Source organism: Oncorhynchus nerka, linkage group LG4 (assembly GCF_034236695.1).
Source record: "Oncorhynchus nerka isolate Pitt River linkage group LG4, Oner_Uvic_2.0, whole genome shotgun sequence".
NCBI lineage: Eukaryota > Metazoa > Chordata > Actinopteri > Salmoniformes > Salmonidae > Oncorhynchus > Oncorhynchus nerka.
This window is the reverse complement of record NC_088399.1, coordinates 78,268,905-78,296,788: the sequence shown is the minus strand read 5'-3', so window position 1 is coordinate 78,296,788 and position 27,884 is coordinate 78,268,905. Positions and strand designations below refer to the sequence as shown.

The following is a 27,884-nucleotide window of genomic DNA, read 5'->3' as shown; positions in this document are numbered from 1 at the left end:
TTCCCTCTTTTGTTCAGAGGGTAGGCCTAATACAAATTTTGTATGAATGGTCCATATGAGCCTGTTTAACTTCTAACATGATAAACTAGACTTTCAATGAATTAATGCAATATGGTTGCAAGTAGCTTATCAATGTACCAGATTAAATGTATAAAACACCATACTCCCCCTGCACGCTATCTTCATGAATAAAAAATACACACTTACTTGTTATACATCTTTTAATATTTTCAAATTATGGTCATAAAATATTTTCATGCATACACAGGAAACCAGATAGAATCTTATGACAGATGTGCACATAACTGTCAAAGAAAGCATGGCTCTAGCTGCATCCCAAATGGCACCCTTTTCCCTATACCTATAGTATTTATTAGTGCAATACTTTTGACTGTTCAAAAGTAGTGACCTACGGAGACAATAGGGTGCCATTTGGGACACAGCGTCCATAATGAAAGACAATGGTAAGGAATTCTCTGCTGCTTGTTGAGAATGTATTGTCTCATTATTAGAGTGGGCTGAATGAGAGGGTGCTATGATGGACTTCCTCTCCATGCCTGACCCCACAACCCACTCCCTCCTGTATGAGTGTGTGTGCGTACACTTGTCTGTGTGTGGTACCTTTGGTTGTGAGATTTGGCACTAATGTTCCTATTTGACAGACCGTTTGTTAAAAGCCTTTTATGGCATTTCCATAGACACCATTAGGTTTAAATGAAAGCATTTCCTGCTACATGAACTAATCTGGAATCTGTTGGGGAGAACAATGGTCATTAAAAGGTCATGTTTTTGCGATTTAACATGAATGAAATGACAATTACACTCTATAAAATGTGTGTAAAACCTCATATGCAGGGCCCTTGCTTTAAAGGACATCTGAAATGTACAGCATCTTTAATGTGTCTATCAATTGTTGCTAATTTAGTGGGAACTGTCCTTTCTCTCCTTCCTGGATTTCATTTGTGAATATAATATCAGTCAACCTGGGCGCTTGGTTTGTCGTCAAGAAGCTCATTCAAGCTCATGCATGTGTAATGAAATCCACTCACTCACTCTGCATACACCAATAATGTGCAATATTGAGATAACAGAGAAATGGGAGGAAAAGTAAGATAGTATTATTGTTTAACTGTCAAATGCAGGTATCATCATTGCAATAGCTAGTTATTTATTCACAACTTACTCAGTTAGTTTGAAAATAAACACCAAACAACAATATTCATTCACTTTTCTTTAAAAAAATAAAAAGTACCAACTTTGACTTTTCTGTTTTAAAACACCTGTACCAACACAATGTACCATACATGAATAAAACAACAGAACAAAATAACCAATGAGATGGTGTCCTATTAAAACAGAATACAGAACTCCCAAACTGTCATACGCCACCATTCAATCAATCACTATATTTTCAACAATAGTTAGGTCACTCTCTGAGCAAGGGGCATACTTACAGCTAGCCTAAACGTATTCCCTTAAAATGACAGCATGGTTTTACTGTACTCTATGTGCTTTTATAGCCACTATTAAGCAGTCCAAATCACATGCATACATACTACAAAATATACTTTACCATTTGCAAATTCATACATTAGCCGACTTCATGAAATCGTACTCTAACTTTATACAACCCTCGGTTAGCATGTCATCAGCACATGCTACCTTAATAGTGCTTGTTCAAATAGTTAAGTTAGAAGCATTTGATATTATAATTGTGCACATGATGGGTTATATGTATGTATGATGTTGTTGTTGTTGCTATAAGCTCTGTACAGAAGCAGTAGCATAATGTTTTTTGACACTTTGTGCTTTAAAATCCTTTTCCACCGTATCAATAGTATGTGTACCTACAGGGTAAGCATAAACACGCCATACAAACACATAGTATACACCTTGATCAATACAGCTGCATTAACACACCATACAAACACATAGTATACACCTTGATCAATACAGCTGCATTAACACGCCATACAAACACATAGTATACACCTTGATCAATACAGCTGCATTAACACACCATACACACACATAGTATACACCTTGATCAATACAGCTGCATTAACACACCATACACACACATAGTATACACCTTGATCAATACAGCTGCATTAACACACCGGTTTGCTGTTGCATATTGTCACATTGAGCCAATATAAGTATTTTAAATACATTTTGAATCATGTGAAGAAATATAGAGAAAACAACAACTGAGTTGAACAATTCACACAAGAAATCACTACAACATTGATAGATATGGTCTCACCATTGTTCGTCTTTTGTTTGAATGAATAAGTCCTTTTTAAAAAGTCTGGATTATTCATGAGTACCTTTACTACTTTATTACCATGGTAACCCACTTATTCATTTGTATATCCTATGTACAGAACAAAACCTTTTCAAGTTTCCCTCATGAACAAACACACTTCCTGATATCCCTTAATCACACAATGATCCACCATCTTCAAATAAATAGGAATTTGATTTTTTTTAAATTAAAAAGTTGACATGTAAATCAAATCAAAAATGTTTTAGAAACTAAAAGAAGCCGTTCCATTTAGAGTTCAGCCGTCTAAACTGCCTGACTTGAGGCTACTTATTTCACAATAGTATGTAAGTACACATATCTATCATATCTCTGATTTATCATGATGTTCTGAATGAAATGATGCACTAGGAGGGGAGAACAGATTATATAAACAGTGACATTACATTGTGGGGAAACATTCTACTCATACCTTTATAAGTGCCTTATAGAACGACATTATGGCACAAAAACTCAATCACAAGGCACTGACAAAGTGTCACTGGCCAGTCAGCTTGTCACCAGCCTTGTAAAATGAACTGAATTCGTAATGACTGGTTATACATGTTTAGAAATGTACTTTTTTATAGTCTGAGGAAGTAATTATGATGGTGATGGATAATGTAGAAATATTGGCCTTCCTTCCCACATTGATAGCAGTCGTTGATAATGTAGCTAACCTTCAATCTTCAGTGATGTAATGTGCACCATGATACAGAGTGAGAAGCAACATCACAAAGTAGACGGACGCCAATAACTTGAAAACGGACGGTGATTTCATAGTTCAAATACTGATTTGATAGCACCCCGAGTACGTACATGGTAATTTAAGGGCCCCATGAATTGATGGAGAGTTAAGATTATAGCTAATTCAGTCAGATATCGCTGGGCTGTGGGCACACCCAAACTGCACTGAGGGGGTAGTGGGCAGAAACCCTGAATTGGTGATGATGGGCAGTAGGGTTGAAGTTCAGAGCCCTGAGGTGGTGTTCCTGTCATCAGGGCTGCTGGGTAAAGTTGAGGCTAGGAGTTAGGCTAATGGCTGGGGTTGAGGGTGAGACTATTACTTAGGCTAATGGCTGGGGTTGAGGGTGAGGCTAGGAGTTAGGCTAATGGCTGGGGTTGAGGGTGAGGTTAGGAGTTAGGCTAATGGCTGGGGCTGAGGGTGACACTATTAGTTAGGCTAACTGCTGGGGTTGAGGGTGAGGCTAGGATTTAGGCTAATGGCTGGGGTTGAGGGTGAGGCTAGGAATTAGGCTAATGGCTGGGGTTGAGTCTGAGGCTAGGAGTTAGGCTAATGGCTGGGGTTGAGGGTGAGGCTAGGAGTTAGGCTAATGGCTGGGGTTGAGGGTGAGGCTAGGAGTTAGGCTAATGGCTGGTGTTGAGTCTGAGGCTAGGAGTTAGGCTAATGGCTGGGGTTGAGGTTGAGGTTAGGAGTTAGGCTAATGGCTGGGGCTGAGGGTGAGACTATTAGTTAGGCTAACTGCTGGGGTTGAGGGTGAGGCCCCAGAGGCTCAGGTTTAGGCCCCGCACTGTAGCTTTACTACCCAGTTAGAGACGGGAACTCTCCCTGTTCAACCCCAGGCCCAGCTCACCTACACTCTCATAGTCTGGCTCCTGAACCTGGTTCCTCAGCCCCAAGTCCTCTCCATTACCAGTCTTAGTGAGGCAGACGTTCTCGTAGCCCGGGTCGATGCTCTCTGCAGGGGACTCCTGGAGAACCCCAGAGGGTCCCTGTGGGTCTGACTCCCCCTCTCCGAGCTGGGGGTAGATGTCCCTGACAGTAGCGTAGAGATCACTGGAGGAAGACTCAGGGACCAGACCTTTGATCTCAGCGATGCTGCTGTAGTCACTCTCCTTCTCCTCCACGTCTAGGTGTGTCTTCCTCACTGTGGAGTACATGTCTGACAGCTGGAGAGAAAGAGGGATGAGAGAGCAAGAGTAAGAGAGAGAGAGAAAGAAAGAGCGAGAGAGAGAGAACAAAAGAGCGCGAGAGAGAAAGAAAGAGCGAGAGAGAGAAAGAAAGAAAGAGCGAGAGAGAGAAAGAAAGAAAGAGCGAGAGAGAAAGTGTGTGAGAGAGAGAGAGAGAGAGAGAGAAGGAAAGAAAGAAAGAGCGAGAGAACGAAAGAGCGAGAGAGAGAAAGAAAGAGCAAGAGAGAGAGAGAGAACGAAAGAGCGAGAGAGAGAAAGAAAGAGCGAGAGAGAAAGAAAGAGCGAGAGGAGAGGATGCAGTCAGAGTGAGCATCGAAGGACTATTTGATTTATGTATCCTTTATTCAACCAGGGAAGTCACAGTTAGACTGACATCTCTTTTTCAAGTGATTCCTAAATAAGCATCAGGACAATAGGGGAATGAGTTCAGTGGAAGGCCACAACCCTACCTCGTTCTCCAACAGCACATGGTTGTGAAGCCGCGGTGAGGGAGAGAGCAACTAGAAGAGAAAACAACACAAACAAGTCCACGCTTTACAATATAACAGAACCATGTGTGTTGTGCATACTCCCACCTGAGCTAAGCAGGTGTATGATATGTAATCAATCATTTATGAACAACATTACGGATGAATCAGTTAATACACAATGAGAATTGTAGCAATGTTATTGTGTATAGCTGCTATATACAGGTCCTTATGATTGATTGATGGGGTCATTAATCAACAACACATCGCTGACAGACATCAAAAACACCTTTCTAGGGTGTCAATATCCATCTATATTCATCTCTCTATCATCTCACAATCTACATTCAGCATCTCTCTGTTACCTCTCCATCAATATTCAGCATCTCACCATCTATATTCATCTCTCTATCATCTCACAATCTACATTCAGCATCTCTCTGTTACCTCTCCATCAATATTCAGCATCTCACCATCTATATTCATCTCTCTATCATCTCACAATCTACATTCAGCATCTCTCTGTTACCTCTCCATCAATATTCAGCATCTCACCATCTATATTCATCTCTCTATCATCTCACAATCTACATTCAGCATCTCTCTGTTACCTCTCCATCAATATTCAGCATCTCTCCATCTATATTCATCTCTCTATCATCTCACAATCTACATTCAGCATCTCTCTGTTACCTCTCCATCAATATTCAGCATCTCTCCATCTATATTCAGCATCATCTCTCCATCTATATTCAGCATCTCTCCTTTGTTTCTCTCAGAGAGCATTGAATTCATATTCTTACTTTATGGACACACGTTCTCCTTGATTAGCTAACCAATTCATTTGATTGCCTTGGAGCCCAGTGGTGTGGAATCACGAAGAAAGTTCTTGACCCCGTCATCAACAAGCCTCCATGTGTCTCTCATAATGTTAGTCTGCTCTAATTCCTGAATTCCCTGAAGTCTTTGTCCATGTAGCTTAACAAATTAAAGTGCCAGTTCAGTTAAGTAAGTTGTTTCATGACTACAACCAGGAGTTGCTCCTGACTACATGATTTAACCAGGAGAAAACAGGTTCCTAGACATTCCAGCCAAGTCACTTGTCTTGACCACATTATAGCTGAAAGGTTGGGTCACTTCCATGGTCAGGAAAAACTATGAAAAGTATGCCATGTTAAGGCATTCCTTCACTCAGTTAAGATGTCTTATAGATAAGAATGTACACTATATATACACACACAAAAATTGTCCGTCTGCGGTTGCAACACAGTTCCAAACTATCTCTGGAAGGAACGTCAGCACAAGAACGGTTCGTTGGGAGCTTCATGAAATATGTTTCCATGGCCGAGCAGCCGCACACACAAGCCTAAGATCACCATGCGCAATGCCAAACGTCGGCTGGAGTGGTGTAAAGCTCGCCGACATTTGACTCGAGTTGTGGAAACGCGTTCTCTGGAGTGATGAATCACACTTCACCATCTGGCAGTCTGATGGACGAATCTAGGTTGAGCAGATGCCAGGAGTACGCTACCTACCCCAATGCATAGTGCCAACTGTAAAGTTTGGTGGAGGAGGAATAATGGTCTGGGGCTGTTTTTCATGGTTTGGGCTAGGCCCCTTAGTTCCAAATCTTAACGCTACAGCATACAATGACATTCTAGACAATTCTGTGATTCCAACTTTGTAGCAACAGTTTGGGGCAGGCCCTTTCCTGCTTCAGCGTGACAATGCCCCCTTGTACAATGCGAGGTCCATACAGAAATAGTTTATCGAGATGGGTGTGGAAGAACATGACTGGCCTGCACAGAGCCCTGACCTCAACCCCATCGAACACTTTTGGGATGAATTGGAACGCCGACTACGAGCCAGGTCTAATCGCCCAACATCAGTGCCCGACCTTACTAATGCTCTTGTGGCTGAATGGAAGCAAGGCCCCGCAGCAATGTTCAAACATCTAGTGGAAAGCCTTCCCAGCAAAGGGGGGACCAAATCTATTTTAATGCCCATGATTTTGGAATGAGATATTTGACAAGCAGGTGTCCACATACTTTTGGTCATTTGGTGTATCAAGAGAGTTTGGGGTATGGACTGACAGACAGGACATCTACTATGAGGCTGATGATGGAGGACTGAAGTCTAACATGCCAACGCATCAGTCAGCAAGAGAATATGTGGTTTGGTTTCACATGGGTACACAAACACACACACATACAAACACACACATACAAACACACACACACAAACACATGGGTACACAAACACACACATACAAACACACACACACAAACACATGGATACACAAACACACACACATACAAACACACACACACAAACATACAGGCACACACACATACAGGCAAACACACACACACAAACACATGCGCACACCCCCCCCACAGGCAAACACGCACACACACACACATCCCCCCCACAGGCACACACACACACATACAGGCAAACACACACATACAGGCAAACACACACACATACAGGCAAACACACACACACACAGGCAAACACGCACACACACACACATCCCCCCACAGGCAAACACACACACACATACAGGCAAACACACACACATACAGGCAAACACACACACACTGAATAAAATAAAGCTTTTTCCCTTTGGCGACAGACAACTTGACTGTTGACATGCTGAATATCACAGTTTATCTAAGAAAATGGCCCCTGGTGTACATCACACTAGTGACGGGCAAGGTCAATTACATTTTGTCAGTGTAGAGCAGACACAAAGTCATATTATTCCAGACAACAGAACAGAGTCATTTCTGTTTATTATGGCTCAATAGCTGTGTTACAGAGCAGGAGAGGATATTGTACGTGTCATATGTGTGTGTGTGTGTGTGTGTGTGAGGGATCTGAGGGTCTACCTGAGGAAGAACCTTTCAGACATAAACACGCAGATGTCCTCCTGTCTACACACACACACACTTGAGTGTCATCCGTCATCTGCCTGGTCTGTCAGACAGAGGAGAGCCTGCACACAATCAATCTCCTTCCCTCTCCTCCGCTCATCTCTTCTCCCCCTCTCTTCTCTTCTCCGCAACACCATAACAAAAGACACCCACATCCTCTCCTCCACTCTGATCTGCATACATTACCATACACATTACGGTCTGACAAGACAAATCACCAGCCAACCCCAGTCACACCGATGCACCGCCACCGAGAATAAAGAACGTTCTGGGTTAACCTTAAATCAGCTCCAGAGTGTGTGCAAATGTGTACGTGTCCATACGTTTCCATCCGTGCGTGTGTAATATAGAGGTTGTACAAATAAAATTGGGGGTAGAGACACGTAGAGGGGGAATTAATGATTACTTCAAATTCCAACACGGGGAGACGCAATAGGAACATGCTTTGGGGGTGTAGGTGGCCCAGCACAGCCCTGCGGTTGGTTCAATATTTCATCATATAGCAGGGAGCCATGGGTCAAGCTGGGATAGGAGTCACCTGCTGTCCAATAATACACATGTATTACTGATTAGCTAATTGGCTGGAGCTTCAGAGACAAAAGAAGGTTGCTAGGAGAAAAGCCACAAAGGAGGGCTAGACAGACAAGGCTGTGTGTGTGTGCATGGGGGGGATTTGTAGTTTGTGTGTATGTGTCTGTGCACGTGTGTGTGCGTGTGTGGGGGGCGTAGTTTGTGTATCTGTGTATGTGTGCGTATGTGTGGGGGTGTAGTTTGTGTATCTGTGTGCGTGTGTGGGGGGGGTGTAGTTTGTGTATCTGTGTACGTGTGTGTGTGGGGGGGTTGTAGTTTGTGTATCTGTGTACGTACGTGTGTGTGTGTGTGGGGGTGGGGGTTGTAGTTTGTGTATCTGTGTATGTGTACGTGTGTGTGGGGGGGTTGTAGTTTGTGTATCTGTGTACATGTGCGTGTGTGTGTGTGTGGGGGTTGTAGTTTGTGTATCTGTGTACGTGTGTGTGTGTGGGGGGGTTGTAGTTTGTGTATATGTGTACGTATGTGTGTGTGGGTGTGTGGGGGGGGTTGTAGTTTGTATATCTGTGTACATGTACGTGTGTGTGTGTGTGGGTGGGGGGGGTTGTAGTTTGTGTATCTGTGTACATGTACGTGTGTGTGTGTGGGGGGGGTTGTAGTTTGTGTATCTGTGTACGTATGTGTGTGTGGGTGTGTGTGGGGGGTTGTAGTTTGTATATCTGTGTACATATACGTGTGTGTGTGTGTGGGGGGGTTGTAGTTTGTATATCTGTGTACATGTACGTGTGTGTGTGTGGGGGGGGGTTGTAGTTTGTGTATCTGTGTACATGTACGTGTGTGGGGGGGGGGGTTGTAAGTTTGTGTATCTGTGTACGTATGTGTGTGTGTGTGTGGGGGGGTTGTAGTTTGTATATCTGTGTACATGTACGTGTGTGTGTGTGGGGGGGGTTGTAGTTTGGGTATCTGTGTACGTATGTGTGTGTGTGTGTGGGTGTGTGTGGGGGGGTTGTAGTTTGTATATCTGTGTACATATACGTGTGTGTGTGTGTGTGGGGGGGTTGTAGTTTGTATATCTGTGTACATGTACGTGTGTGTGTGTGGGGGGGGGTTGTAGTTTGTGTATCTGTGTACATGTACGTGTGTGTGTGTGTGGGGGGTTGTAAGTTTGTGTATCTGTGTACGTATGTGTGTGTGTGTGTGTGTGTGGGGGGGGTTGTAGTTTGTATATCTGTGTACATGTACGTGTGTGTGTGGGGGGGGAGGGGGGGTGTTGTAGTTTGTGTATCTGTGTACATGTGCGTGTGTGTGTGTGGGGGGGTTGTAAGTTTGTGTATCTGTGTACGTATGTGTGTGTGTGTGTGGGTGTGTGTGGGGGGGGGGGGGTTGTAGTTTGTATATCTGTGTACATATGTGTGTGTGTGTGTGTGTGTGTGTGGGGGTGGGGTTGTAGTTTGTATATCTATATATTTGTATATCTGTGTACATGTACGTGTGTGTGCACTTGGTTTTATTACGGGTGACAGGTTCAGTACACATCACTGCATTCTTTACCAGAAGGTAGGTTGGCCCACTTTGAAGTCTCGTAGGTTGATTCATCGCTGTCTGTTTATTTATAAAGCTCTCACTAAAACTCCCGGCGTACCTAACTTCATTAATAACCTTTAGATCTCTCTCATCGGGTGCAGGAAGTTTCAAATATTCTAATTGAGTGGAAGAGGGAGTCTCCTTTGCCAGGGCAAAGGATGTAAATCACTATCTAGTGAATCAATGCATATAGTATTGTGAGGAATACTTAGCGCTGTCGTTCTACTGTCCGTTTACTCAATTTCTCACTTACACACATAGGCGTACACAAACCCAGACAGAAACACAGACAGAAACACAGACACAAACACAGACACAAACCCAGACAGAAACACAGACAACCCTCCTCACCTCTCCGTTGTGAAGTGCTGCCCCCATTACCACCACCCCTCCTGCGTCCATCATGGTAGGCTGGTTGTCGTTCTCATCCAGCACCTTGTCAGGTACAGGCGGGGGTCTGTCCTCCTCCTCGGGCTCCTCTGTGGGGCTCACAGCAGCAGTGATGGTGGCTGAGCGCCTGGCCTCCAGGTCTGCACTGTAACGGCTCTTCTTGTTCAGATCCACCGAGGCGTACTCCACTCCCGCGCACAGGGGCCCCCGCTCCGGGGTGCTGCAGGGGCTGAGGTGGTCATTGTGGAGGGCTGGACGGTGGTGGGAAGGGGGTAGGGGGTTGTGGAGGTGGTGAGGGTCGTCATCGGGGCTGAAGGGGGACGTAGTACCGTGTCCGTTGGGTAGACCTACAGCCAGGCTCCCTGGATGGTCCTTCAGCTCTTTGACCGTCTCGTAGAGGGAGTCTTCAACGCTCACGTCACGGGACGCCGTTAAGATGCCGCCCCTCTCCTTCACCACCTAGTTAGTTGATTGAGACAGCTGTCAGTACATTAGGACTAGCCTTCCTGGGTGTATACTCCAACACAAAATAGACAACACAATCCAGTACAGCTATACAATAAAATCAAGAGGACTCATTCCAATAAGTAGCTGTATAAGTACACAGGAACAACAACAATATGAATCCCTAATACCTCGTAGGTGCCGTCTCCGGAGACGGGTAGAGGGGGTTCGCTGGAGGATCCCATCCCCTCCAGGGCGCTGTTGGGTGGGATGCTGGGAAGCTCGCGGTCCTGGGGACACTTGGAGCTCCGCAGCTCTGACTGGCTGGACAGCATCTCCTCAGAGGGCTGTGGACTGCTGTCCTGGGTGTCTGTCAACACTGGGAGAGGATGGATCAATCCAATTAAATCCATTTTTTTTTTTTTTAAGATGAGTTGGGTCGAGTTTAATTGAATTGGACACAACAAAGGGGATAGTGGGTGGGTGGTTATGCCGGGTTAACAGAGAGAGTTTGAGAACCAGGTACTGCAGTGATGCCTCTTGTCTTAGACCACTGCGCCCCTCGGGAGCCCCACGTCACTGCAGTACCTGGTTGGAATCCAGGCTGCATCACATCCGGCCGTGGATTAGATAGCCACAGGTGTGGAAGCCAAATGAATAATCAAGCAAATGTGTAGGGTGAAGGCTAAATGTGGATGTAATGTCTTCTGAATGAAAATTCCACTCTCTGAAACGACGACAAACAAATGACACGTGCAGAAGAAGTCATCGTGCGTATATTACCTGTACCACTGGTTAGTGGGCCGTTGTGTGAACTGCTCACCACTAGGTCAGTCCCTGGGCTGTCCACAGATTGACTTCCGGTAAACGTCTCTCTCTCAGACACCTGTACAATAGAGACAAGGACTAGGTTAGGATGGGTCTATGTGGCAAAATATAGACACAGATCTGGGATCAGTTTACCCTAAATCCCTATGTGGTCCTGTGTGGCTCAGTCAGTACACATACAACAAACATATGCGCTCACTGTATTAGAAGTCACTTTGGATAAAAACATCTGCTAGGTGGAGCCAAATACATTACAGACACATGAAATCAGTGTCCTTCTACTCCTCAATATGAGAGGCTGAGAGCAAATCTAATATATTTACACTTTAATTCATTAACACCATGACATTGTGGGGGGAGAAACAGGCATTGAGCTAGCAGCCACTGCAGGCCTTTGTTTGTTGTTTTTCAGACACCTTCACTGACAGAAAACCAAGGGACAGTGAGATATATAGCTCTATAGCACCTCCTATTGGCTGTGTCTGGTAATGACTGTTGCTAGGCTGAATCGGATGGAATTCCTACAGACATAGGAGTTCGCTGCGCAGCACTTAGCCTGTCGAGGACAAAGACAACGAGCTTATTTAACCTAATAATGAGACCAGTAATCATGCTGTCGAGTAGAAGACAAAGCCCCTATTTAACCTGTCACTCTGTGACAGACACACCACTGTTTAAGTGAAGTCCTCTTCAATATTTTCACAGGCGAGGCACAACATTACGGCGTAAAGGTTACTCACCAGATATCCAATCTATCAGATAAAAACGTTTCCATGTCCCTGGAATTGTGAGCAGAGTGTGTGTGTGTGTCACTGTGTGTGTGTGTGTGTCACTGTGTGTGTGTGTGTGTGTCACTGTGTGTGTGTGTGTGTCACTGTGTGTGTGTGTGTGTGTGTGTGTCACTGTGTGTGTGTGTGTCACTGTGTGTGTGTGTGTGTCACTGTGTGTGTGTGTGTGTGTGTGTGTGTGTCACTGTGTGTGTGTGTCACTGTGTGTGTGTGTGTCAGCATGTGATTGGAATGAAAGGAGGATGTCAGTTTCTCTCAAAGAGAGATATTTATCTCACTTAACCACCCCTTGTAAGTGTAATGTGTTCTTTACAATAGCTAATGCCCATCATGGTCCTCATCATCATGGAATAGCTGAGGATAGTGTAATAATTCATAATATGCACTCAGAATCCCATTGAAATAAACAGTTTACTATGAGATTAATGTGCTAACTCGTGAACTGGTGAAAGAAAAGGTCAATTAAATATTGTGGCTCTGAAAATAGTGATTCTTCTATGAGAACATTAAAGTCCATATGAATATACTGCAGACCGAAGTGGAAGACATTCGACCCATCTGGTGTTGTTTCCAGACCACAGTACACAGTCTGTGTGTGTTAGCGTGAGAGAGTGTGTCAATAAATATTTTGACTGCATTTATCACATTAAATTAACACTCCTTCCCCACTCTGGAATTCATGTCTCCCTTCTTTCTATTCCTTCCTGGATAATGTTGACCTCTGAACTCTTAACATGGGTCATCATCCCTCCTGTTCTACACCACACTCAGACAAAGGAGTGGCTACATCTTCCTCTCCCTCTCTCCTCCCTCCCTCTCCGGTCATTATGGATGCTAATGTAACTGCCTCATGCTCGACACCCCCTGACACCCAGAGAGAGACACTCACTCGCATGCACACAGGCACATGCACAAACACATACACAAACAGCTTCACAACTCACAGCTGTTCTCTCCTCTCCAAGATTCTACCCCAGCGAGACACCATCTCACAGCTGTTCTCTCCTCTCCAAGAGTCTAACCCAGCAGGACACCAACTCACAGCTGTTCTCTCCTCTCCAAGAGTCTAACCCAGCGAGACACCAACTCACAGCTGTTCTCTCCTCTACAAGAGTCTAACCCAGCGAGACACCAACTCACAGCTGTTCTCTCCTCTCCAAGAGTCTAACCCAGCGAGACACCAACTCACAGATGTTCTCTCCTCTCCAAGAGTCTAACCCAGCAAGACACCAACTCACAGCTGTTCTCTCCGCTCCTCTCCAAGTCTAACCCAGCGAGACACCAACTCACAGCTGTTCTCTCCTCTCCAAGAGTCTAACCCAGGAAGACACCAACTCACAGCTGTTCTCTCCTCTCCAAGAGTCTAACCCAGCGAGACACAAACTCACAGCTGTTCTCTTCTCTCCAAGAATCTAACCCAGCGAGACACCATCTCACAGCTGTTCTCTCCTCTCCAAGAGTCTAACCCAGCGAGACACCAACTCACAGATGTTCTCTCCTCTCCAAGAGTCTAACCCAGCGAGACACCAACTCACAGCTGTTCTCTCCTCTACAAGAGTCTAACCCAGCGAGACACCAACTCACAGCTGTTCTCTCCTCTCCAAGAGTCTAACCCAGCGAGACACCAACTCACAGATGTTCTCTCCTCTCCAAGAGTCTAACCCAGCGAGACACCAACTCACAGCTGTTCTCTCCTCTCCAAGAGTCTAACCCAGCAAGACACCAACTCACAGCTGTTCTCTCCGCTCCTCTCCAAGTCTAACCCAGCGAGACACCAACTCACAGCTGTTCTCTCCTCTCCAAGAGTCTAACCCAGGAAGACACCAACTCACAGCTGTTCTCTCCTCTCCAAGAGTCTAACCCAGCGAGACACCAACTCACAGCTGTTCTCTTCTCTCAAGAATCTAACCCAGCGAGACACCATCTCACAGCTGTTCTCTCCTCTCCAAGAGTCTAACCCAGCGAGACATCATCTCACAGCTGTTCTCTCCTCTCCAAGGGTCTAACCCAGCGAGACACCAACTCACAGCTGTTCTCTCCTCTCCAAGAGTCTAACCCAGCGAGACACCAACTCACAGCTGTTCTCTCCTCTCCAAGAGTCTAACCCAGCGAGACACCAACTCACAGCTGTTCTCTCCTCTCCTCTCCAAGTCTAACCCAGCGAGACACCAACTCACAGCTGTTCTCTCCTCTCCAAGAGTCTAACCCAGGAAGACACCAACTCACAGCTGTTCTCTCCTCTCCAAGAGTCTAACCCAGCGAGACACCAACTCACAGCTGTTCTCTCCTCTCCAAGAGTCTAACCCAGCGAGACACCAACTCACAGCTGTTCTCTCCTCTCCAAGAGTCTAACCCAGCGAGACACCATCTCACAGCTGTTCTCTCCTCTCCAAGAGTCTAACCCAGCGAGACACCAACTCACAGCTGTTCTCTCCTCTACAAGAGTCTAACCTAGCGAGACACCAACTCACAGCTGTTCTCTCCTCTCCAAGAGTCTAACCCAGCGAGACACCAACTCACAGATGTTCTCTCCTCTCCAAGAGTCTAACCCAGCGAGACACCAACTCACAGCTGTTCTCTCCTCTCCAAGAGTCTAACCCAGCGAGACACCAACTCACAGCTGTTCTCTCCTCTCCAAGTCTAACCCAGCGAGACACCAACTCACAGCTGTTCTCTCCTCTCCAAGAGTCTAACCCAGGAAGACACCAACTCACAGCTGTTCTCTCCTCTCCAAGAGTCTAACCCAGCGAGACACCAACTCACAGCTGTTCTCTCCTCTCCAAGAGTCTAACCCAGCGAGACACCAACTCACAGCTGTTCTCTCCTCTCCAAGAGTCTAACCCAGCGAGACACCAACTCACAGCTGTTCTCTCCTCTCCAAGAGTCTAACCCAGCGAGACACCAACTCACAGATGTTCTCTCCTCTCCAAGAGTCTAACCCAGCGAGACACCAACTCACAGCTGTTCTCTCCTCTCCAAGAGTCTAACCCAGCAAGACACCAACTCACAGCTGTTCTCTCCGCTCCTCTCCAAGTCTAACCCAGCGAGACACCAACTCACAGCTGTTCTCTCCTCTCCAAGAGTCTAACCCAGGAAGACACCAACTCACAGCTGTTCTCTCCTCTCCAAGAGTCTAACCCAGCGAGACACCAACTCACAGCTGTTCTCTTCTCTCCAAGAATCTAACCCAGCGAGACACCATCTCACAGCTGTTCTCTCCTCTCCAAGAGTCTAACCCAGCGAGACATCATCTCACAGCTGTTCTCTCCTCTCCAAGGGTCTAACCCAGCGAGACACCAACTCACAGCTGTTCTCTCCTCTCCAAGAGTCTAACCCAGCGAGACACCAACTCACAGCTGTTCTCTCCTCTCCAAGAGTCTAACCCAGCGAGACACCAACTCACAGCTGTTCTCTCCTCTCCTCTCCAAGTCTAACCCAGCGAGACACCAACTCACAGCTGTTCTCTCCTCTCCAAGAGTCTAACCCAGGAAGACACCAACTCACAGCTGTTCTCTCCTCTCCAAGAGTCTAACCCAGCGAGACACCAACTCACAGCTGTTCTCTCCTCTCCAAGAGTCTAACCCAGCGAGACACCAACTCACAGCTGTTCTCTCCTCTCCAAGAGTCTAACCCAGCGAGACACCATCTCACAGCTGTTCTCTCCTCTCCAAGAGTCTAACCCAGCGAGACACCAACTCACAGCTGTTCTCTCCTCTACAAGAGTCTAACCTAGCGAGACACCAACTCACAGCTGTTCTCTCCTCTCCAAGAGTCTAACCCAGCGAGACACCAACTCACAGATGTTCTCTCCTCTCCAAGAGTCTAACCCAGCGAGACACCAACTCACAGCTGTTCTCTCCTCTCCAAGAGTCTAACCCAGCGAGACACCAACTCACAGCTGTTCTCTCCTCTCCAAGTCTAACCCAGCGAGACACCAACTCACAGCTGTTCTCTCCTCTCCAAGAGTCTAACCCAGGAAGACACCAACTCACAGCTGTTCTCTCCTCTCCAAGAGTCTAACCCAGCGAGACACCAACTCACAGCTGTTCTCTCCTCTCCAAGAGTCTAACCCAGCGAGACACCAACTCACAGCTGTTCTCTCCTCTCCAAGAGTCTAACCCAGCGAGACACCAACTCACAGCTGTTCTCTCCTCTCCAAGAGTCTAACCCAGCGAGACACCATCTCACAGCTGTTCTCTCCTCTCCAAGAGTCTAACCCAGCGAGACACCAACTCACAGCTGTTCTCTCCTCTCCAAGAGTCTAACCCAGCGAGACACCAACTCACAGCTGTTCTCTCCTCTCCAAGAGTCTAACCCAGCGAGACACCATCTCACAGCTGTTCTCTCCTCTACAAGAGTCTAACCCAGCGAGACACCATCTCACAGCTGTTCTCTCCTCTACAAGAGTCTAACCCAGGAAGACACCAACTCAACCATTCCGCTAGACAAGTTGCCTCTGACATGTTCTCTCCCATGTTTTCATTGACTAACCCTGTATCCCACAAGGCCAACCCTCACTCACAGAAGTGTTGAGAGGAATGTCTTGACAGAAAATGAAAGGAGGAACTCTCAGATTTCTTTTCAGGGAGAGATATACACTTCAGCAGAATAACTTAGACTTGCCGTTTTAATTTAAGGAAGCGAGAGAACCCTTTAAAAGAGGGAAAAGAGGAAAGGGAAGAGGACGACTTCAGACAGACTCACTCCATTCATGAGGTTCTCATGGTCTCCTGGGCGGCCATTGGATTTATTTTGCCTGGAGAAGAAGAAGGAAGAAGATGATTAAAGCTTTGACTTTGTCTGTTTGGAGGTTATGTTTGGACTCTGAACTACAGTCTACAGAAGACTGTAATAATACAGTCTATTATGCAGACACCCAACTGTGTTAGTCTGTCTGCCGGTACCAAAGTGAGAATGTGATTAATAAACTATATTACAGTACAGTATAACTACAGTGCCTTCTGTGTTCACACCCCTTGACGTACTCTATATTTTGTTGTGTTACAGACCGAATAAAACATTGATTTTTTTGTTTTGTTTTTGTCACCAATCTACACACAATACTCCAAAATGATTTTTAGAAATATCTGCAAAAGTATTCACACACCTGAGTCAATACATGTTAGAATCACCTTTGGCAGTGATTACAGCTGTGAGTCTTTCTGGGTAAGTGTCTAAGAGCTTTGCACACCTGGATTGTGCAACATTTGCACATTATGCTTTAAAAGATTATTCAAGCTCTTTCACATTATTGAACATTGCTTGACAGCCATTTTCGAGGATTGCGATAGATTGGCAAGACTAACTAGGCCACTCAGGAACATTCAATGTCGTCTTGGTAAGCAACTCCAGCGTATATTTGGCCTTGTGTTTAAGGTTATTGTCCTGCTGAAAGGTGAATTCATCTCCCAGTGTCTGGTGGAAAGCAGACTGAACCAGGTTTTCCTCTACGATTTTGCCTGTGCTTAGCTCCATTCCGCTGATCTTTTTCCTAAAAAAGTCCACAGTCCTTGTCAATGACAAGCATACCCATAACATGATGCAATCTCCACCATGTTTGAAAATATGAACAGTGGTGCTCAGTGATGTGTTGTGTTGGACTTGCCCCAAACACAACACTTTGTAATCAGGACATAAATGTAATTGCTTTGCCACATTGGTTTGCAGTATTACTTATTGCAAACAGGATGCATGTCTTTGAAGATGTTTTATCTGTACAGGCTTCCTTCTTTTCACTCTGAAATGTATGTTAGTATCGTGAAGTAACTACAATGTTGTTGATCCATCCTTAGTAATCACATAACACAACCATTAAACTCTGTAATTGTTTTAAAGTCATCATTGGCCTCGTGTTGAAATCCCTGAGCAGTTTCTTTCCTCTCCGGCAACTGAGTTAGGAAGGACGCCTGTATCTTGGTAGTGACTGGGTATATTGATACACCATCCAAAGTGTAATTAATAAATTCACCATGCTCAAAGGGATATTCGTGCTTTTTTATTTTTTATTTACCCATCTACCAATAGGTGCCCTTTGCGAGGAATTGGAAAACTTCCCTGGTCATTGTGGTTGAATCTGTGTTTGAAATTAAGTGCTTGATTGAGGGACGTTACAGAGAGTTGTATGTTAAAAACAATTGCACACAGAGTGAGTCCATGCAACTTATGTGAATTGTTAAGCAAATGTTTATCTCCTGAACTTATTTAGGCTTTCCATAACAAAGGGTTGAAGATTTATTAACTCAATACATTTGAGCTTTTCATTTGTAATTAATTGCTACAAATTTCTGAAGAATTTATACTTTGACATAATGGGGTATTGTGTGTAGATCAGTGAAACTAAATATTTTAAATTCAGGTTGTAACACAACAAGATGTGGACAAAGTCAAGGTGCGTGATACTTTCTGAAGGCAAGTACAATGACAGTATTCATGCATTTCATTTTATTGTGTCCCACTCACCCCTGGCAGCTGGCACACAGCTGCAGTAGCAGTGAGAGCAGCACGATGGCAGAGATGGCCATCAGGGTGACCACTAGGACCAGCGGCTCGCTGCCTAACGATGTCGACATGGCAACCCCTGACCCCGCGACCCCCGGCCCTAACAAGGCACTGAGCACCGGAGCCATGATGCATCACACTCTGGGAGGGGACCTGCTAGCAAGAGGGCATCACACACAGGGGACCTGCTAGCAGGGGGAGAAAACATCAACACAGTGGCATCAAAAGAATAGTGCACAAGGTCATTGATCAATGAAGACACCTGTGAGCCACATCTGACTCAGGTTCTTTCTCTTCATTCTATACCGACCATAACAGGTTCTTTCTCTTCATTCTATACCGACCATAACAGGTTCATTCTATACCAACCATAACAGGTTCATTCTATACCGACCATAACAGGTTCTTTCTCTTCATTCTATACCGACCATAACAGGTTCATTCTATACCAACCATAACAGGTTCATTCTATATCGACCATAACAGGTTCATTCTATACCGACCATAACAGGTTCTTTCTCTTCATTCTATACCGACCATAACAGGTTCATTCTCTTCATTCTATACCGACCATAACAGGTTCATTCTCTTCATTCTATACCGACCATAACAGGTTCATTCTATACCGACCATAACAGGTTCATTTTCTTCATTCTATACCGACCATAACAGGTTCATTCTCTTCATTCTATACCGACCATAACAGGTTCATTCTCTTCATTCTATACCGACCATAACAGGTTCATTCTATACCAACCATAACAGGTTCATTCTATACCGACCATAACAGGTTCATTCTATACCGACCATAATAGGTTCATTCTCTTCATTCTATACCGACCATAACAGGTTCATTCTCTTCATTCTATACCAACCATAACAGGTTCATTCTATACCGACCATAACAGGTTCATTCTCTACCGACCATAACAGGTTCATTCTATACCGACCATAACAGGTTCATTCTATACCGACCATAACAGGTTCATTCTATACCGACCATAACAGGTTCATTCTATACCGACCATAACAGGTTCATTCTATACCAACCATAACAGGTTCATTCTATACCAACCATAACAGGTTCATTCTATACCGACCATAACAGGTTCATTCTATACCGACCATAACAGGTTCATTCTATACCGACCATAACAGGTTCATTCTATACCGACCATAACAGGTTCATTCTATACCGACCATAACAGGTTCATTCTATACCGACCATAACAGGTTCATTCTATACCGACCATAACAGGTTCATTCTATACCGACCATAACAGGTTCATTCTATACCGACCATAACAGGTTCATTCTATACCAACCATAACAGGTTCATTCTATACCGACCATAACAGGTTCATTCTATACCGACCATAACAGGTTCATTCTATACCGACCATAACAGGTTCCTTCTCTTCATTCTCACTCTTCTCTACTGGTCATAAAAGTAATTTGCAGTGCTCTTCCATGACTATATACATCTATATACTATAGTTACATTGAGTTATGTTACCACTTTCCAAATCATAATATCATCATCCTTTAATGCAAAATGTGTCTTTTGTCTAATATATTTTTCGTTATGTGTAGGACCCAACTAAGACTGTAGTCATCGGCGTTGGCTGATGGGGAGCTTTTTAAGTCAAATAAAAAATGGAATCCAATAGAAGACATTCTAATATCATTACAGTGGATATTAATTCATCATATAGCGCTTCAATCTGTTACTGTTGTGCTATTACAGATCTGCCTAGTTCTCATGCAGTTGTTGCAATGTAGTGGAATGCTTTAAAACAGCCACAAGGGGGCAAGCCAGTGCAGACACAGACTGCAATGCAGGCAATCAGGGTCATACTATGTGCTACAGACATGCTGCAGTCTCCTCACTCAGAGAATACTACAGAACTTGCGTACTGCGCATGTAATAAGTAACCTCCCCACGTAAGCCATATTTGCCTGAATGCTATCCAAGAGGCTTAGGCTTAATTCAAATCAAATGAAATGTTGTTCATCACATGCTTCGTAAAAGCAGGTGTAGACTAACAGTGAAACACTTACTTACGAGCCATTACCAACAACGCAGAGATAAAGAAAATAGAAAAGTAAAACACATAATAATAAAAGCAATAATAAATACACAATGAGTAACGATAATTTGTCTCTATACAGGGGTACCAGTACCGCATCCATGTGCTTATAACTAGGAATAAAGTGACAGATAATACACACCAGAGTATGTGATGAGTCAAAACAGTGTTACTGTACGCAGTACCCTCAGTAGCACCTTGCGGTCGAATGCAAAGCATTTGCCATACCAGGCAGTGATGCAGCCAGCCAAGATGTTCTCAATGGTGCAGCTGTAGAGCGTTTTGAGGGTCCATCCCAAATATTTCAGCCTCCAGAGGGGGAAGAGGTGTTGTCATGCATTCTTCACCACTGTGTTGGTGTGTGTGGACCATGTTAATTCCTGAGTGATGTGGACACTGAGGAGCTTGAAGCTCTCTACCCACTCCACTACAGCCCCATCGATGTGAATGGGTGCCTGCTTGGCCCTGTTTCCTGTAGTCCACGATCAGCTCCTTTGTCTTGCTGACTTTGAGGGAGAGGTTGTTGTCCTGGCAGTCTCTGACCTCCTCCCTATAGGCTGTCTCATCGTCGTCGGGGATCAGGCCTACCACCATTGTGTTGTCGGCAAACTTAATTATGGTGTTGGGAGTCGTGCGTGGAAATGCAGTCTTGGGTGAGCAGGAAGTACAGGAGGGGACTAAGCATGCAGCCCTGAGGGGTCCCTGTGTTGAGGGTCAGCGTGGTGGGTATGTTGTTGCCTACCCTCCCCACCTGGGGGCAGCCCGTGAGGAATGGCACCCTTCTCCAGAATGATTTAAATAAGCCAGAGAGGTTGTGTGGCCCAGATGGCTGGCAGCCCTGAGGGGTCCCTGTGTTGAGGGTCAGCGTGGTGGGTATGTTGTTGCCTACCCTCCCCACCTGGGGGCAGCCCGTGAGGAATGGCACCCTTCTCCAGAATGATTTAAATAAGCCAGAGAGGCTGTGTGGCCCAGATGGCTGGCAGCCCTGAGGGGTCCCTGTGTTGAGGGTCAGCGTGGTGGGTATGTTGTTGCCTACCCTCCACACCTGGGGGCAGCCCGTGAGGAATGGCACCCTTCTCCAGAATGATTTAAATAAGCCAGAGAGGTTGTGTGGCCCAGATGGCTGGCAGCCCTGAGGGGTCCCTGTGTTGAGGGTCAGCGTGGTGGGTATGTTGTTGCCTACCCTCCACACCTGGGGGCAGCCCGTGAGGAATGGCACCCTTCTCCAGAATGATTTAAATAAGCCAGAGAGGTTGTGTGGCCCAGATGGCTGGCAGCCCCGAGTGTTGCTAAGGAATGGGCACTGCATCTCTCTCTCTATGTGTGTGTTTATGTGTGCATATATCTGTGTGTATGTACAGTACCAGTCAAAAGTTTGGACACACCTACCCTACTCACCTACTGGTATTTCTTAATTTTTACTATTTTCTACATTGTAGAATAATAGTGAAAACATCAAAACTATGAAATAACACAAATGGAATCATGTAGTAACCAAAAAAGGCTAGGGGGCACTATTTTCACGTCGGGATGAAAAGTGTGCCCAAAGTAAACTGCCTGCTACTCAGGCCCAGAAGCTAGGATATGCATATTATTTGTTTTAAAAATCACTAGAAAAAAAAGGTAGAATTAGAAAACACTCTGAAGTATTTAAAACTGTTTGAATGATGTCAGTGAGTATAACATAACTTATTTGAATGCCAAGAGTGTGCAAAGCTGTCATTAAGGCAAAGGGTGGCTACTTTGAAGAATCTCAAATATAAAAATATTTTGATTTGTTTAAAATATTATTGGTTACTACATGATTCCACATGTGTTATTTCATAGTTTTGATGTCTTCACTATTATTCTACAATAGTAAAAATAAAGAAAATCCCTTGAATGAGTAGGTGTCCAAACTTTACACTGGTACTGTGTGCAAGTACGTACAATCAGTAGCAGTGTAAAGTTTGGACACCTACACACATACACACACACACCTACATACATACCTACACACACACACCTACATATATACCTACACACACAAATCAAATCAAATTTATTTATATAGCCCTTCGTACATCAGCTGATATCTCAAAGTGCTGTACAGAAACCCAGCCTAAAACCCCAAACAGCAAGCAATGCAGGTGTAGAAGCACACACACACACACACACACACACACACACTATTTGTGTGGGGCAGGGAGAGAGAGGGAGGAAGAGAGAGAGGTAGAAAAGGAGGGCCTCGGAGACAGAAGAAAGAGGGTAGCTGATTGCTCTAACTAACCTTGACCTTCCCTTTTCAATCGGTCAAGCAGACAGCAGTAACAGAACAGAGAAGAGCCAAACATACAGTGGGGCAAAAAAGTATTTAGTCAGCCACCAGTTGTGCAAGTTCTCCCACTTAAAAATATGAGAGAGGCCTGTAATTTTCATCATAGGTACACTTCAACTATGACAGACAAAATGAGCAAAAAAAATCCAGAAAATCACATTGTAGGATTTTTAATGAATTTATTTGCAAATTATGGTGGAAAATAAGTATTTGGTCACCTACAAACAAGCAAGATTTCTGTCTCTCACAGACCTGTAACTTCTGCTTTAAGAGGCTCCTCTGTCCTCCAGAGCTGGGACCAAAGTAACAAAGCCTACCATCAGTAACACACTACGCCGCCAGGGACTCAAATCCTGCAGTGCCAGACGTGTCCCCCTGCTTAAGCCAGTACATGTCCAGGCCCGTCTGAAGTTTGCTAGAGAGCATTTGGATGATCCAGAAGAAGATTGGGAATGTCATATGGTCAGATGAAACCAAAATATAACTTTTTGGTAAAAACTCAACTCGTCGTGTTTGGAGGACAAAGAATGCTGAGTTGCATCCAAAGAACACCATACCTACTGTGAAGCATGGGGGTGGAAACATCATGTTTTGGGTCTATTTTTCTGCAAAGGGACCAGGACGACTGATCCGTGTAGAGGAATGAATGAATGGGGCCATGTATCGTGAGATTTTGAGTGAAAACCTCCTTCCATCAGCAAGGGCATTGAAGATGAAACGTGGCTGGGTCTTTCAGCATGACAATGATCCCAAACACACCGCCCAGGCAACGAAGGAGTGGCTTCGTAAGAAGCATTTCAAGGTCCTGGAGTGGCCTAGCCAGTCTCCAGATCTCAACCCCATAGAAAATCTTTGGAGGGAGTTGAAAGTCCGTGTTGCCCAGCAACAGCCCCAAAACATCACTGCTCTAGAAGAGATCTGCATGGAGGAATGGGCCAAAATACCAGCAACAGTGTGTGAAAACCTTGTGAAGACTTAAAGAAAACGTTTGACCTCTGTCATTGCCAACAAAGGGTATATAACAAAGTATTGAGATAAACTTTTGTTATTGACCAAATACTTATTTTCCACCACAATTTGCAAATAAATTCATAAAAAATCCTACAATGTGATTTTCTGGATTTCCCCCCCCTCATTTTGTATGTCATAGTTGAAATGTACCTATGATGAAAATTACAGGCCTCTCTCATCTTTTTAAGTGGGAGAACTTGCACAATTGGTGGCTGACTAAATTCTTTTTTTGCCCCACTGTACGTCCAAAGTGATGTGTGTGTTTACTAGGGCCGGTATTGCGATACTCGTTAGTATCGTGGCAATGAAACAAAACGCAAAGCGGAAACAGCCCTAATGTTGGAAACAAACATCATTATGTTGTCATCCAGTGTCACATTTTTGTATTTTCCAAGCTATAGCGCACACTATTTAACATACAGTAGGTTTTTAAAGGACCAAAGAGTTTGGTGTGCTTCGTGTTTCCATTTTTGCCAAGAAAAAAATATTACTGGCATCGTCCCAACGCTAGTATTTATGTGGGTCTGAAAAGTCCTCTTCCCACTCTGCTCCTATGCAAATGCAGTTGTGAAGCATGGGAGCTAACATCAGGCCAGTATTGTGTAGCAGAAACAACACACACACACAGAGAGTGTGTGGTGTGAAACTCTAGCCAGTAGCAGAGTGAAAACCAACCCCTGCTTCAGTGTCAACATGTCATCATAGGACTAAAAAACACCCACCAAATGATTATTATTAGAATGATAAGCACTCAGTTGTGAAGACTAAAGACCAGTGCTGAGAAGTGACACCAAGGGGCTACGTATGTAAACATACATACTATAAATAAACTAGTCTTTAAATGTCACTTTCAGTGCCAGAGTGAGAAATATACACTTTTATCACTCCTGTGAGTTACAGTGCAAGCAGAATGTAAACAGAACCTTACCTTGACACCTTGGTTAGACAGGCTATGGTTATTCACGAGCTCGTCCTTGCCTGCAGAGAGGAGAGAGGGGAGTTACTAGCTATGGAAAGTAGTGTGGTGGTGTAGAGTAGAGCACTGCAGAACGTACAGCAGGGTGGGGTATAATATCATGCATGGATGGCATACAGAAATGTATACAGTGACTGGGATGATAATGACTGTGTGACATCATCCCACTGGGATGTGATTGGTCTGTCCCTGATTCTCAACAGACAGAGGAGAGGACACCTACTGGAGAGGGACAACACATAACAGTGGGCTGTAACTGTTGCATCTGTAACAGCTCACTGTGGCAACTGAGGCCTACCTCAAGTCTCCGCACTAAATGACTCACCCCACAACTTCTGAAAACACAAGCATGACAAACATCAAGCATGGGCTTTGATAAAACTTCAGATGGGCTCTTGATTTTCTGGTTTGTACAGAAAGCTGGTTTATGGGTCATAGGGAGTATCCAGTAAGTTATGCCATGCCTTCTCAAGTTCATTTTCCTTGGTGAACAAAATAATGCAGAGTTGTTTAAGAACAGCAAGCAACTCATTGATCGTACTTTCTAGATACGTCCCAAATGGTAACTTATTCCCTGCACAGTGGACTACTTTTGACCAGAGACCTATTGGCCCCATAGAGAAGAAATCTCTGAGTAACTGCCAGTGAATGGGCTTGTTCAAGAGCATCAAAACCGTGATGCATCATGGGTAAATTGGGACTGACTGACTGATCTACAAATAATATTTAGTGGTTATTTATGATGCAAGGTGATCTGTAGATCAGTCAGTGTGTGTTATTGATCTTCAGAAATGAACCTGGGGCTTTTCCACCCAGACCCGATATGCATAAATAGAAAAGAATAATGTAGAGACCCATTCCGAACGGACCCAAGGACAACACGATCCCGTTCCGTATAGACCTGGTCGGATCCAGACCCAGTTCGCTCCAAGTGAGGGAAGCAGCAGGAAATATATTTTCAAAGCTACTTTATTAACCAGAGCTGATGAAGCGCAAGAGGGAGAGGTGCTGCTCTAGCATGCGGGGGAGGGGCCGTACTGTGAGTGAGTGACATGGGGAGCAGGGAGGAGTCAGGGAGACAGCAACCAACGACTCGCTTCTATAGTAAACTAAAAGCTGCCATAGCTAGGTTATTTATCATGATTAGTAGTATCTGTTTTGGACTGCATGAAACCGGTAGAATTTTGTTAAGCTAGCTAACGTTAGCTAGCTAGGATAAATGAGGCTGCAGTGCATGTGCTTTCTCCTCCTACAGTTACACATAACTCCATTCAGAATACTAAGTAGCAGCCTGCTATCATTCTCCTTTAACTTTTAATTCTGTCATTTTAATTCCATCTTCCATTGATTAGATATCTCCTAACTTTTGCAACACACGGAGGCTCTATGACTGTAGCCTATTGCCACTTTGATAACTTATAACTGGCCAACAAAAAGCTACCCGCGCCACGCTCCACTCTCATGAAAAGCAAGAACATCAGCATAAATTATACAATTTCTCTCTATCTTCTATCTCTATACTGCAACAGTCGTGTTCAGATCTGTACCTTTCTGAACAAGTCAGTTAAAATGACAAATAGCCAAGATTCTTAAAATTACAAATACCCGAGACCTGTGACAATCATATCAGATCCGACCCATACCCGTGATATTATTTAGAATTCTGGATGTGGACCCGCTACGGTCCGAGATCGAGATTCGGGTATCTCTAGTGTGTGCCTCTCTCTCTGTAGGCTTGTGAGAGACACACACAGCAGATAATTACAGACTGAATACCGTCATGTCACTATGGCAACTCTATATTCTCCCCCACCCCTTCATGATTATTTATGGTTTACGGGCAACAATTATAGAAATGTTTTAATCATGTTTCCCTGAACAGCACTGAGTGAAGGGACACAGGTGGAAGAATGATGATGACGAGGTTCGAGCTCCATCTGACCAAGAATAGTAACTCTCATCCCCTTCTCTAGTCCAAGAATAGTAACTCTCATCCCCTTCCCTAGTCCAAGAATAGTAACTCTCATCCCCTTCTCTAGTCCAAGAATAGTAACTCTCATCCCCTTCCCTAGTCCAAGAATAGTAACTCTCCTTCCCTTAGTCCAAGAATAGTAACTCTCATCCCCTTCCCTAGTCCAAGAATAGTAACTCTCATCCCCTTCTCTAGTCCAAGAATAGTAACTCTCATCCCCTTCCCTAGTCCAAGAATAGTAACTCTCATCCCCTTCCCTAGTCCAAGAATAGTAACTCTCATCCCCTTCCCTAGTCCAAGAATAGTAACTCTCATCCCCTTCTCTAGTCCAAGAATAGTAACTCTCCTCCCCTTAGTCCAAGAATAGTAACTCTCATCCCCTTCCCTAGTCCAAGAATAGTAATTCTCATCCCCTTCTCTAGTCCAAGAATAGTAACTCTCATCCCCTTCTCTAGTCCAAGAATAGTAACTCTCATCCCCTTCCCTAGTCCAAGAATAGTAACTCTCCTTCCCTTCCTTAGTCCAAGAATAGTAACTCTCATCCCCTTCCCTAGTCCATGATGCATTTTGTCCTTTACAAGCCTATAACACCAACAACTTAAATAATTGAAGTTAATATACAATCAAACAAGGATATCTATGTGAAGCTAACTCAGAAGAAAAGCAGAATAACTCTTCCATCTCATCTTCTTCTTCCCAGTCTGTCCATAACAGCCTTTTCCCTTTAAAAACTCAAAACACACCAAAGACAGCTACATTATTTCATATGTTTTAAACTGTGAAAAACCACCTTCCTGACCTCTGTGTGAGACTAA

At 44.5% G+C, this 27,884-nt stretch overlaps 1 protein-coding gene across 6 annotated transcripts in view; it reads right to left on the bottom strand.

Moving 5' to 3' along the window:
- Positions 1-203: 203 nt before the first annotated feature.
- The window catches only part of LOC115128643 (phosphoprotein associated with glycosphingolipid-enriched microdomains 1-like), a 90,973-nt gene continuing 63,292 nt past the window's right edge, over positions 204-27,884 (bottom strand). For 3 of the 6 annotated variants that reach the window (XM_029658684.2, XM_029658686.2, XM_029658685.2), the window contains 8 exons: positions 25,050-25,099; positions 18,665-18,891; positions 16,910-16,961; positions 11,373-11,475; positions 10,781-10,968; positions 10,107-10,604; positions 4,687-4,737; positions 204-4,216 (listed from right to left, as the gene is read on the bottom strand). In XM_029658684.2, coding sequence (XP_029514544.1) covers positions 3,857-4,216; positions 4,687-4,737; positions 10,107-10,604; positions 10,781-10,968; positions 11,373-11,475; positions 16,910-16,961; positions 18,665-18,831 — 1,419 coding nt within the window. In that variant the 5' untranslated portion in view covers positions 18,832-18,891; positions 25,050-25,099 and the 3' untranslated portion in view covers positions 204-3,856. The remainder of the gene's footprint in view (positions 4,217-4,686; positions 4,738-10,106; positions 10,605-10,780; positions 10,969-11,372; positions 11,476-16,909; positions 16,962-18,664; positions 18,892-25,049; positions 25,100-27,884) is intronic. The other 3 variants (XM_029658687.2, XM_029658689.2, XM_029658688.2) reach the window with 1 other exon arrangement.